General features: G+C 42.6%; 1 protein-coding gene across 3 annotated transcripts; it reads left to right on the top strand.

Moving 5' to 3' along the window:
- The first annotated feature begins 1097 nt into the window (after positions 1 to 1097).
- ssr2.S (signal sequence receptor, beta (translocon-associated protein beta) S homeolog) lies at positions 1098 to 8981 on the top strand. 3 transcript variants are annotated; one of them, NM_001086212.1, is given in 6 exon segments: positions 1098 to 1146; positions 1996 to 2150; positions 2740 to 2838; positions 3754 to 3862; positions 5105 to 5182; positions 8334 to 8981. In NM_001086212.1, coding segments are annotated over 5 exon segments (552 nt in total). In that variant the 5' UTR covers positions 1098 to 1146; the 3' UTR covers positions 8445 to 8981.
- Positions 8982 to 12848: the final 3867 nt, after the last annotated feature.

Below are 12848 nucleotides of genomic sequence, written 5' to 3'. Positions count from 1 at the left end.
GTATAAGGAAGGGTCGGATGCTTTATTCACCAGTAGCTCCTCCCAGCAGACAGGAGGGAGCCAATGAGATTAGAGGAGGGAAAGGGGTGTTACAGGGAGAGCTGGGAAGTGAATCAGGGGTACAGGCTGATACATTAGATAGGTATAAGAAGGGGTTGGATGGTGTTTAGCAAGTGAGGGAATACAGGGATATGGGAGATAGCTCATAGTACAAGTTGATCCAGGGACTGGTCCCATTGCCATTTTGGAGTCAGGAAGGAATTTTTTCCCCTGAGGCAAATTGAAAGACTTCAGATGGGTTTTGTCTTCCTCTGGATTAAAAACGTTGTTCGCGCTTGAGACAACTTTTAATACAGAGTGATATTTTCAATTTGCAATTGGTTTTCATTTTTTTATCATTTGTGGTTTTTGAGTTATTTAGCTTTTTATTCAGCAGCTCTCCAGTTTGCAATTTCAGCAGTCTGGTTGCTAAGGTCCAAATTCCCCTAGCAACCATGCACTGATGTGAATAAGAGACTGGAATATGAATAGGAGAGGCCTGAATAGAATAAAACGCAATACAAATAACAATACATTTGTATCCTACATTTGGTTTAAGACGGGGTCAGTGACCATTATTTGAACTCCGGAAAGAGTCATAAAGCGCATAATTTAAAAAAAAACTATAAAAATAAAGACCAATTGAAAAGCTGTTTAGAAGTAGCAGTTCTATAACATACTATAAGTTTGAGTTAAGGTGAAGCAGCTGTGTAGGTAACCAGCAGTTACACATGTTTCTCAAGTTAAGTTATGTTATAGATTCATTCTCGTACAATATTTATATATATTATATATTTACAATATTTATTTAATTTTTGTCCTGTTTGGCACGTCATGAGAGAAAGCTGATGCAAGTCAGGGAAAATGGCTGCTTGATACTGAACTCTCAGTCACAGACTCAAACGATCATTTCCTTTCCCGCCATTTCACTACCTGTGTAGCCGCGCAATCCTTTCCTCTTGCGCCACGTGCAAAAGACTACATTTCCCGACGCACTTCGCGGTGGCTAGAGCGGATATCCGGCGCAGGCTGTAGTTGACGTGTCCTTTGCGCTTCTGGGAGAGAGGAGGTTGCTGGGTGATTAGTTGAGCTGTGGAAGCCGGCGGGGTAAGTCGGGGCTATAGTGCTGGGTGTAATGGTTCGGATTTGTCTCTGTCGTGTCTGTGAGGGATTCTGCAGCTCTGTCTTTGGCTTTATTGGGGGATTGAGGTTCCGGGAGTCACTAGAGCTTGGGCAGGACCCCGGGGTGATGGGAGTTGCAGATTTGTAGTAAGTGGGACTGTCTCTCCCCCTCTGTCTCTTATTTACCTGCTATTTAGCCCTGGCCTGGGAATGGGACCAAATACAGCTGCTTCATTCATTGGCTTGTGCAGGAGGAACTCCCTGTAGCCTCACAACTCCCTGCAACCCTTCTTCTGTCCACTCTCAATGCTACTCCCTCATACACAGCCCCCTGGGTTAGTACTGGCCATGGAGGTTTTCTAGAGCTTCAGTGCAGAGAGGATGCTGGGAGTTGTAATTCAGCAACAGCCGGAGGGTCACATGTGACAGAGCCCTGGCTTCTCATTGGGCGCAGCGTCATTACATGTAGGTGCAACTTTATAGAGGGAAGAGTAGATTGTAAGCTCTGCAGGTGACGGGACCTCGTTCCAATCAGGTTTGTGAGTCGGACGGATATTGGTCGCTGCCTCCCCCACCTTTCATCAGAGTTAGGGACACAATGGCCGCCAGTTAGGGCCACATCATCCCTAGTGAGCGTTAAAGGGCAACTCAACCCTGTCCTGATAAAAGCAAATCCAACGCTGGCTGAGTGTCCAATATACATTTTAACTTTATTTGTAAATGACGAAAGAAGTTCCTTGGTTGTGACTGTTGAACTAATGTAGCAGCAGTGAGTTGATGGGCCGGCAGCTGCTCCAGTGTTTCACTCACGTCTCAACCTTCTCTGTCCTTTAGATGAAGTCCATATTTGTGGCGCTCTTGGGCCTGTTGGTGGTGGTGAGGTGCGAGGAGGGGGCCCGCTTGCTGGCGTCTAAATCTCTGCTGAACAGATTCGCCGTGGAAGGGAAAGACCTGACTCTGCAGTACAACATCTACAATGTCGGCTCCAGGTAGGACGGAGTCTGTCTCTTGGGACTTTAGTCTTAATGGGGATGTTCACCTTCCAAACAGATTTTTCACTTTTGTTTTCAGATTATTCACCAGAAACATCATTTTATTTTTTATTGTTTCCCCAACATTGAAGTTTAATGTTCTGGTGTTTCAGTCTGGCAGCTCAGTGACCCAAGAGCAGATTCTGAACGGTTACGATTTGAGCCGATCCATTTCTCAGCAGTATCTGTGGAATATCAACATCTATTGTATCAAGTCTAACAGTTGCCTGTAATGAAACTCAGGGATTCTGCTCAGCAGGGACACACATAACAAATGTATCAACTAAATGTATCAATTTAGAACAGTTAAAAAGTCGCCGACCCCCCCCCCCCAGAGCTGCTTTAGAATGTGAAAAATGAAACTTTAAACTTCACTTCAATATTGGAAAATCCATCACAAGTAGAAAATAGAAAGTCTTTTATTTCAAGTGATCTATCTGAAACCAACTAAACTGAAAAAAAGTGTTTGAAGGTGAACAACCCTTTTAATTATTGATTAACTTTTATTAATTAACTCCCATCCCATGATGCTTTGTTCTTTCGCTAGTGCCGCGCTGGAAGTGGAGCTGTCGGACGACTCCTTCCCCCCTGAGGATTTTGGGATTGTGTCTGGAATGCTGAGTGTGAAGTGGGACCGGATTGCTCCGTATCCTTTCTGCTGCCGGTCTCCTGTCTGTATCACTGGCACTGCCAGTCTGTGCCCCCCTAGTGATACACCAGGTATAATTGTACCTCCCTGTTTCAGCCCATCCTGCTGCTGCTGTTTATATAGCTCTGTCTGACCCTCCCATCTATGATGTCACATGAAGGGTGGGGCTATAAAATGTAGTACTTGAGGCATTGGGTCTGGGAAAACTCAAGAGAATGAGATTTGGCCTGGGGGTGATCCTGTGTATATTTAAAGGGATTCTGTCATGATTTTCATGGTGTCGTTTTTATTTCTAAATGACAGTTTACACTGCAAATAATTCACTGTGCCATATACAATAATTTATTGCTGAAGCAGCAAGTGTATTTAGTTGTAATATTGGTGTGTAGGTGCATCTCAGGTCATTTTGCCTGGTCATGTGATTTCAGAAAGAGCCAGCACTTTAGTATGGAACTGCTTTCTGGCAGGCTGTTTTCTCCTACTCAATGGAACTGAATGTATCTCAGTGGGACCTGGATTTTACTATTGAGTGCTGTTCTTAGATCTACCAGGCAGCTGTTATCTTGTATTGGGGAGCTGCTATCTGGTTACCTTCCCATTGGTCTGTTGTTAGGCTGCTGGGGGGAAAGGGAGGGGGTGATATCAACTTGCAGTAAAGAGTGAAGTTTATCAGAGCACAAGTCACATGACTGGGGGCAGCTGGGAAACTGACAATATGTCTAGCCCTAGGTCAGATTTTAAAATTAAATATAAAAAAATCTGTTTGCTCTTTTGAGAAACTTATTTCAGTGCAGAATTCTGCTGGAGCAGCACTATTAACCAACAGTATCCCTTTAAGGTCTAATTCTGGGTCTCTGGCCACCCAAAGCCCTTCTACCCCACATGTCCTTTCCTTAACCCTTTGCCTTCCAGCGCCAGCAATGTCTCCCACACCGTAGTTCTCAGGCCGCTGAAAGCCGGATACTTTAACTTCACCTCGGCCACAGTCGCATACCTGGCTCAGGAAGGTGGAGAAGTAGTGGTAAGTCTCTTGGTCTCCCCTGATACTGAGCTGTAAAGCCTTTGGTTGGTGCAAGTTGAGCTGGCGGGTTGTTCACCTTTAAATTTTTTTTAGCTTTTTATTCAGCAGCTCTCCAGTTTGCAGTTTCAGCCATTTGGTTGCTAGCGTCTAAATGACCCTAGCAACCATGCATTGATTTGAAAAAGAGACTGGGATATGAATGAGGCCTGAATAGAAAGATGAGTAATAAAAAGTAACAATAACATTTGTAGCCTTACAGTACATGTGTTAATAGACGAGGTCAGTGTCCCCCATTTGAAAGCTGGAAAGAGTCAGAAGAAAACGTGCAAATAATTCCCAAACATGTGCAGAATAAAGAAGACCAATTGAAAAGTTGCTTATAATTGGCCATTCTATAACATACTAAAAATTAACTGAAAGGTGAACCAATAAACTTCCCCAAGCCACGTCTCATTGTATTGAATCCAATATTCCATCAGTATTTGCCCAGAGATTCTCTGTACTTGCTGCTCTCTTTCCCATGGTCAGACAGGAACCTCCCCCTGATTAACCATATGAAAGAGAGCAGCCCCGGAGCAGGAAGTACAGGAAACTGCAGATCTGTACCTGGCTAAATATAAAAGGGTGGAGCTGTTTAGGTTTATAAAGATGGGCCAATTTTCATGCCTATAGGACTTTCTCTTTAAAGGATAAGTAAACCTTTAAAATAAGTGAGTGTAAAATTGATGAGGGGACTATTCTAAGCATTTTTGCAATGTACATTCATTATTTTATTTATTTTCTCATTACAAGATATTAAAGGATACATACACTACACTACTACATGTATCTCTTAATATCTTGTAATGAGCAAAAAATAAATGACTAAATTACAAAAATGCTTAGAATAGCCCCCCCCCCATATCAATTTTGCATTCACTTATTCTAAAGGTTTACTTATTCTTTAAAACTTAAAAACATTTTAGATCTGTCCCCTTCTTCTTCTTCAAGACTTTTGGTTATCTGTGGGTTCTGGCAAATGCCACTGGGGCTGCTGTAAGTTGCCATAGACTAGTGATCCCCAACCAGTGGCCCGTGGGCAACATGTTACTCTCTAACCCCCCAGGAACATTTTTCATGCTTGTGTTGCTCCCTAACTCTTTTATATATAAATATGGCTCATGGGTAGAAAAGGGTCGGCGACCCCTGCCCGTCTGCAAGTTTGTGTCCTGTGTGTGAGTAAGTGTGAATATATTGTTACAGGTGGGATACACCAGCGCACCCGGACAAGGAGGAATTCTAGCCCAGAGGGAATTCGACAGGCGTTTCTCCCCACATTTCGTAAGTCATGTGTTTCCCCCAGTAAGGGGGTGGGGCTTCTTAAAGTGAGAGTCCACTGCACTATGGACTGTATTTAAGGGGTACATTTCCCAGTTGTAGCACTGGATTCATTTAAATATTTCCTTGATCCCTTTGACTCCCAGACAGACTCCAGGGGCCACAGACATAACAATTCTGATCTTTCCCTATTGGTCAATACAGACATTTAGCGCTGAATGGTCAGATATTTACAGGGAGAAACAATAGAAATCGACTTGTATCTTATGATTCAGTGATGACTGTGACTGATCAACCAGCCGACCAATCGCCAAGCCCCTGCCAATATCAGTTGGCTCCTCCCACCATACACACGATTTAGAATTCAAATGATATTATGTGTGGCCACTTATCATTGTGTGCAAATAGCCTATGGCTACCTGAGATGGGCCTATTTAATCACCTCCAGGACTAGTCCAGGGACTGAGCTCTGATTCTGAGCTGCTCTCTTTCCTATGGTCAGGCAAGGGGTGGAGCTTAGTCCCAGATGAAAGGGTTGAAAAGGGTTTTGCATTGATCTTTATGGCTGTAGAAAAGCCAGTGTTTAGCAGTTTAATGGAGCAAATGCTCCGTCTCATGTCCAAAGCTGCACAACCTGCTTTTTACCCCAACTGAAAATCCTCTCATAGTGTTGAGCTAAAGGGCTACTAAACATGAACTTTTAGCATGACGTAGAGAGTAAGATTTAGGACCAGTTGCAGTTGGTCTGCATTCATTATTTGTGGCTCTTGGATTATTTAGCTTTTGATTCAGCAGCTCTATAGTTTGGAATTTCAGCAGCTGTGTGGTTGCTAGGGACTATATTACCATAGCAACGAGGAAGTGGTTTGAAATAAAACTGGAAGATGAATAGGAGAGGCCTGGATTGAAAGATAATGAATAAAAAGTAACAATTGCAATAAAAGTAGTCCCAGAACAGTCATTTTCTGGCTCCTGTGGTCAGCGACTCCCATTTAAAAGCTGGAAAGGGTCAAGAGGTTGATATTTAAAAAAAATAAGACTAATTGAAAGTTTTTTAAGAAGAGGTCATTCTATATAAATAAATAAAAGTTTAACTGAAAGGGTTTGTTTACCTTTGAGTTAACGGTTTGTATGATTGAGAGAGATATTCTAAGACAATTCACAATTGGACTTTATTGTTTGTGGCTTTTGAGTTATTTAGCTTTTTATTCTTCTACTGTCTAGTTTGCAGTTTCAGCCATCTGGTTGCTAAGGTCCAAATTCCCCTAGCAACCATGCACTGATTTGAATGAGACTGTGATAGGAGTAGGAGAGGCCTGAATAGAAAGATGAGTAATAAAAAGTAGCAATAACAATACATTTGTAGCCTTACAGAGCATTTGTTTTTTTAGATGGGGTCAGCGACTCCCATTTTAAAGCTGGAAAGAGTCAGAAGAAAAAGGCAAATTCAAAAACGATATAAATAAAAAATAATGAAGACCAATCGAAAAGTTGCTTATAATTGACAATTCTATAACATACTAAGAGTTAACGTAAAGGTGAACCGCCCCTTTAAGTTAACATTTAGTATGTTCTAGAACGGCCACTACTAAGAATCTTATCAATTGGTCTTCGTTGTATATTGTATTATAGTTTTATAATAATTTACCTTTTCTTTTGAGCTTTCAAATGGAGGTCACTGACCCCGTATAAAAACCAATGCTCTGTATTGCTACTAATATATTGTTGTTGCTACTATTTATTACTCCTCTTTCTATTCTGGCCTCTCATTCATTTGCCAGTCTTATTCAAATCAGTGCATGGTTGCTAATGTAATGTGAAGCATAGCAACCAGATGGCTGAAATTGCAAACTGGAGAGCTGCTGAATAAAAAGCTAAATAACGAACTAAAAAACTACAAATGATACAAAAATTAAAACCAGTTGCAAATTGTCTGATTATCATTCTCTACATCATACTAACAGTTAACTCACAGGTGAACAACCCCTTAAGAACACAATTTATTGTCTGACCATGGGAAAGAGAACAGCCCAGGAGCAGGAAGTACAGAGAATCAGAGCTCTGTACTTGGGTAAGTACTGGGGGAGATTGGATTCACTTACCCAGGGGGAGGTTCCTGTCTGACCATGGGAAAGAGAACAGCCCAGGAGCAGGAAGTACAGAGAATCAGAGCTCTGTACCTGGGTAAGTACTGGGGGAGATTGGATTCACTTACCCAGGGGGAGGTTCCTGTCTGACCATGGGAAAGAGAACAGCCCAGGAGCAGGAAGTACAGAGAATCAGAGCTCTGTACCTGGGTAAGTACAGGGGGAGATTGGATTCACTTACCCGGGGGGGGGGTTCCTGTCTGACCATGGGAAAGAGAACAGCCCAGGTGCAGGAAGTACAGAGAATCAGAGCTCTGTACCTGGGTAAGTACTGGGGGAGATTGGATTCACTTACCCAGGGGGAGGTTCCTGTCTGACCATGGGAAAGAGAACAGCCCAGGAGCAGGAAGTACAGAGAATCAGTGCTCTGTACCTGGGTAAGTACTGGGGGAGATTGGATTCACTTACCCAGGGGGAGGTTCCTGTCTGACCATGGGAAAGAGAACAGCCCAGGAGCAGGAAGTACAGAGAATCAGTGCTCTGTACCTGGGTAAGTACTGGGGGAGATTGGATTCACTTACCCAGGGGGAGGTTCCTGTCTGACCATGGGAAAGGGAACAGCCCAGGAGCAGGAAGTACAGAGAATCAGAGCTCTGTACCTGGGTAAGTACTGGGGAGATTGGATTCACTTACCCAGGGGGAGGTTCCTGTCTGACCATGGGAAAGAGAACAGCCCAGGAGCAGGAAGTACAGAGAATCAGAGCTCTGTACCTGGGTAAGTACTGGGGGAGATTGGATTCACTTACCCAGGGGGAGGTTCCTGTCTGACCATGGGAAAGGGAACAGCCCAGGAGCAGGAAGTACAGAGAATCAGAGCTCTGTACCTGGGTAAGTACTGGGGGAGATTGGATTCACTTACCCAGGGGGAGGTTCCTGTCTGACCATGGGAAAGAGAACAGCCCTGAATTAGTGAAATAAAATGAATTAAAAGCAGGAAGTAGAGAGAATCCAATCTGTGTATTGGGGTAAACACTAACCATTAACCCCCATGTCTCTTGTTCATTTAGTTGGACTGGGCAGCTTTTGGGGTGATGACTCTTCCTTCCATCGGAATCCCCCTCCTCCTGTGGTTTTCGAGCAAGAGAAAGTACGACACTCCCAAACCCAAGAAGAACTAAGGCCAATCCACTGACCGGAACCTCAGTCACAGCAGAATTGACTCCGCCTCTGCTCATTGAAACAAAATGTCTGTCGTCCCATAATCTGAACCCCCCGGCAAGTGGGGTGCGGCGCCTACAACTGACTTGTCCTTCCCAAATCTTTCATACCACGTTCTGATTGGTCGATCAAATCACGGGTTACCCAGGTTGGGTGGGAAGAAGTCAGACCCTCGGCTATGGATCCCTGAGTTCTATTTATAATCTTCTTCTCATTGGTGGCTGATTACACAGCCGACGCCTCCCAAGCTGTGATTGGTTGGACTGTATTTCTTATGCAAATGAATTCATATCGACACGTCTCCCGGTGGCACCCGTGTTACACCCCAGAGCAGAGACTGCACCCGAGTCATGAGCCTTTATCTGAGTTGTACCTGGCCCACAGCATTCCTCTTACTGTACAGAGCCACAACATGTCACCTTTGTATGTTCTCACGGTTGGACAGTCATGGGCCATAAGGGACTGGTTTTGTAATAAAAAATAAAAAATCAATTTGCTTTGCCTTTATTCATGGGCTTGTCACAATGTTGCTGCTAGTGACGGGGTTTATACAAATTTGACAAGATTAAATTAATGGTAAATGTCCCCTTTACAGAGTCATGTGATGCAGACTGTCCATTATCTGAGCTTAGGGACCTGCTCAAAATATACAGAATAGACGTGATTTAAATCTCCGTATTTCAGCTGCACTTTCTGCTAAAGCTTCGCTAATTTCCCACAACCCCTGAACTTCGATTCTCAACTGCAGCCCAGAGACCATTGAGCATGTGCAGTGCCACTGACACATAAAAGATTGGGAGCTGCTGGGGGGCAATTTTGAAGATCCGGAGTCCCCAACTTTATTTATTTCGGTTTTTGGTGAAGGATACTTTTAAATATTGACTTTAGTTTTAGCTCCGTCTAGTGAGGATTTTAGGAAATGCTAATAAAAGGCTGGTTATTAAAGGATAAGTAAACCTTTAAAATAAGTGAGTGTAAAATGGATGAGGGGGCTATTCTAAGCATTTTTGCAATGTACATTCATTATTTATTTTGTTTTTATTCCAAGATATTAAGGGATACATGTACTGTTAATATGAATGAATTGTGTTACAACAGCGCCACCTGCTGGTCAGTTTCCCACCAGTCTGACCAGCAAGTAGTCAAGGAAGTTGTCAGGAGAAAGAAAGAGACTGATGTTCTTCTGTTTAGGAATAAAATTTCTTTCTCCTACTGCAGGATTATGTTATACAATAGGTATTGGTGTAGAGGCACCTTTTTATTTCTTAAAGTGGAAAGAACATTTAATTCTTAATGTAAATGTAGTAAAAGCTGGAATGTGCCTCGTGTGAGGCTGTGGCTCTGCTTGTGACTTATATCCTGATGTGATGTCGCTGGGGGTACAAAGAATCTGATGGGAGCTGAAAGAACTGCCAGTCTCAAGTAGAAAAGGAACCAATAAGATCTGTGTGGCCATCAAGGATGAACTGAACTGGTTTTGTTCCATAGAATCCCTCGTAGTGATGGTCGAATTTATTCGCCAGCCGCAAATGTCCACGTTTCGCCGGTGACAATTTCCAATGCCCAGTGACTTTAATGTGCATTGGAAAAGTCGCTGGTGTCGGAATTGTCGCCGGCGTCAAAAAAAAGTTCACAGGAAATTCGCAATTTTTTTACCGAAGCGAAATGGGAGAAATTCGCCCATCACTAATCCCTCGCCCCGTTCTTTTCCCCCGTTCCATCGTCTGTATCAGCCGAAATGAACGTGGCGGTTGCCTAAATCCTCTGCCCTTGGGTTTATATCACTAGGAAATAGCAGATATATCCGTATACTATACCGGTATGGGATCTGTTATCCGGAAACCCATTATCCAGAAAGCTCCAAAATACGGAAAGTCCGTCTCTCATAGACTTTTATTGTAAGTGAGTAATTCAAACTTTCCTTTTTCTGTGTAATAATAAAACTGTCGCTTGAACTTGATCCCAACTGAGATATAATTAATCCTTATTGGAGGCAAAACCAGCCTATTGGGTTTATTTAATATTTATATGATTTTCTAGTAGACTTAAGGAATGAAGATCCAAATTACAGAAAGATCCGTTATACAGAAGACCCTGGTCCCGAGCTTTGTCTGTCTGGTCTCCCCATCAAAACATTTTTAACCCATAACTAGATGTTTCTGAGCTCCTCAAGCAAATTAATTTTAGGGCCCCCAACATATCCAGAGCACTCCCCAAGAAGTATAGATCATTTAGGGCTCATTTATCAACTCTGGGCAAATTTGCCCGTGGGCAGTAACCCATAGCAATAACCAATCAGTGCTTGGCTCTTTCCAAGCAGCTACAAGTAGAACTATAAGTGAAACAATTTGTTTGGTTGCCATGGGTAACCGCCCACGGGCAAATTTGCCCAGAGTTGATAAATGAGCCCCAGTTACAATTCAGCTTTGATCCCCCTCTGCAAACAGCTCCCCAGACCTGACCTCCTGGATTAATGGGGATATTAGAAATGACGCCCACGTAGAACAAAATTCACTTGGTACAAATATGTTGGCCTATAACATCCCTCCTAACATTTTAGAAAGAGGGACAAAAAGATTTGTTTTGGCAGAAATTATTTCGACCACGCCCATTTTTTGTGTGGCCACACCCCCTAGTTACCTTGTTCATTTTCCAAACTGTGGCAGGTTATGAAAGTCTGAACACATTTCTGTGGTTTTTATCTGTTGTTCCCCTTTTGCTAATGAAGGTGAATTGCCCTTTAAGTCACAGTTTCCCCAAGAGACCTGCTTCCCTTAAATTGTTACAATTGTTGCTTTGCTTATCTTAAATGGTTACAAGTGTTTCTTTGCTTATCTTAAATTGTTAAAAATGTATCCAAGTGCACCTGCCGCATGTCGAAAGCCAATTAAGTTAGAATCGTTTTCTGGCTTTTCAGTGCAGGAGATCAAAGAGAAAGTTGGGAGATTTCAGTAACAATCCGGGACTGCAGGTTGATCTGTCAAAATCAGGACTGTCCCATGAAAAACAGGACAGTTGGGGAGGTGTGGCCTATGGTGCCAGGGCGACGTAGAAAAGCAAAGAGCCCTGCCTGTGTTATCTGAGCCATCCAATGAGACACACATTGACACTTGGCTACTACACAGTTTGGCCACTCCTACAATCCATTGTGGCCCTGTAGCAAGTGCCTGTGTCAGGGCTGCTGATGATTGAAAGGGGTGATTTAACTTTAAAGGGATACTGTCATGGGAAAAATTTTTTCAAAATGAATCAGTTAATAGTGCTGCTCCAGCAGAATTCTGCACTGAAATCCATTTCTCAAAAGACCAAACAGATTTTTTTATATTCAATTTTGAAATCTGACATGGGGCTAGACATATTGTCAATTTCCCAGCTGCCCCAAGTCATGTGACTTGTGCTCTGATAAACTTCAGTCACTCTTTAATGCTGTACTGCAAGTTAGAGTGATATCACCCCCCCCCCAGCAGCCAAACAACAGAACAATGGGAAGGTAACCAGATAGCAGCTCCCTAACACAAGATAACAACTGCCTGGTACATCTAAGAACAGCACTCAATAGTAAAATCCAGGTCCCACTGAGACACATTCAGTTACATTGAGAAGGAAAAACCACAGCCTGCCAGAAAGCATTTCTCTCCTAAAGTGCAGGCACAAGTCACATGACCAGGGGCAGCTGGGAAATAGACAATATGTCTAGCCCCATGTCAGATTTCAAAATTGAATATAAAAAAATCTGTTTGCTCTTTTGAGAAATGAATTTCAGTGCAGAATTCTGCTGGAGCAGCACTATTAACTGATGTGTTTTGAAAAAAAACATGTTTTCCGATGACAAGATCCCTTCAAGTTTACTTTTAGTAGAATGGCCAATTCTAATCAACTTTTCCATTGATCTTCATTATTTATGACTCTTTCTAGTATTCAAATGGGGTCATGTAAAAAGGATGTTTGTGTGTATGTATAACTTTATAAGTAAAGCGCTCTTAAAGGACCAGTAACATCAATTTTAAAAAAAAAATTCGTTGGTATACAATGAAAAAAAAACCCCACAAAGACAAATGAAACGTTGAAATCGCAAAGCCTTTATTAAGAAATAACTCACTGAAACTCTACTTCGGCTCCTCTTGTTCTTCTGCTTAGGAAAGATGTGAGAAAGGTTTCTAATTTTATTCCTAAGCAGAAGAACATCAGCCTCTTTCTTTCTCCTGACAACTTCCTTGACTACTTGCTGGTCAGACTGGTGGGAAACTGACCAGCAGGTGGCGCTGTTGGAACTAAATTCATTCATATTAACAGTACATGTATCCCTTAATATCTTGGAATGAAAACTAAATTTATAATGAATGTAAAAGACAAAAGTGCTTAGA

Source organism: Xenopus laevis, chromosome 8S (assembly GCF_017654675.1).
Source record: "Xenopus laevis strain J_2021 chromosome 8S, Xenopus_laevis_v10.1, whole genome shotgun sequence".
Taxonomy (NCBI): domain Eukaryota; kingdom Metazoa; phylum Chordata; class Amphibia; order Anura; family Pipidae; genus Xenopus; species Xenopus laevis.
This window is presented reverse-complemented; position numbering and strand designations above follow the sequence as displayed.

What these genes read in the sequence shown, in the direction of transcription:
- ssr2.S (XM_041574074.1), top strand. Translation starts at nt 1,996, where the DNA reads ATGAAGTCCATATTTGTGGCGCTCTTGGGCCTGTTGGTGGTGGTGAGG. An exon ending in ATCTACAATGTCGGCTCCAG is followed by an intron (nt 2,151 to 2,739) that starts GTAGGACGGAGT and finishes TTCTTTCGCTAG; the next exon opens with TGCCGCGCTGGAAGTGGAGC. An exon ending in GGCGTTTCTCCCCACATTTC is followed by an intron (nt 5,183 to 8,333) that starts GTAAGTCATGTG and finishes TTGTTCATTTAG; the next exon opens with TTGGACTGGGCAGCTTTTGG.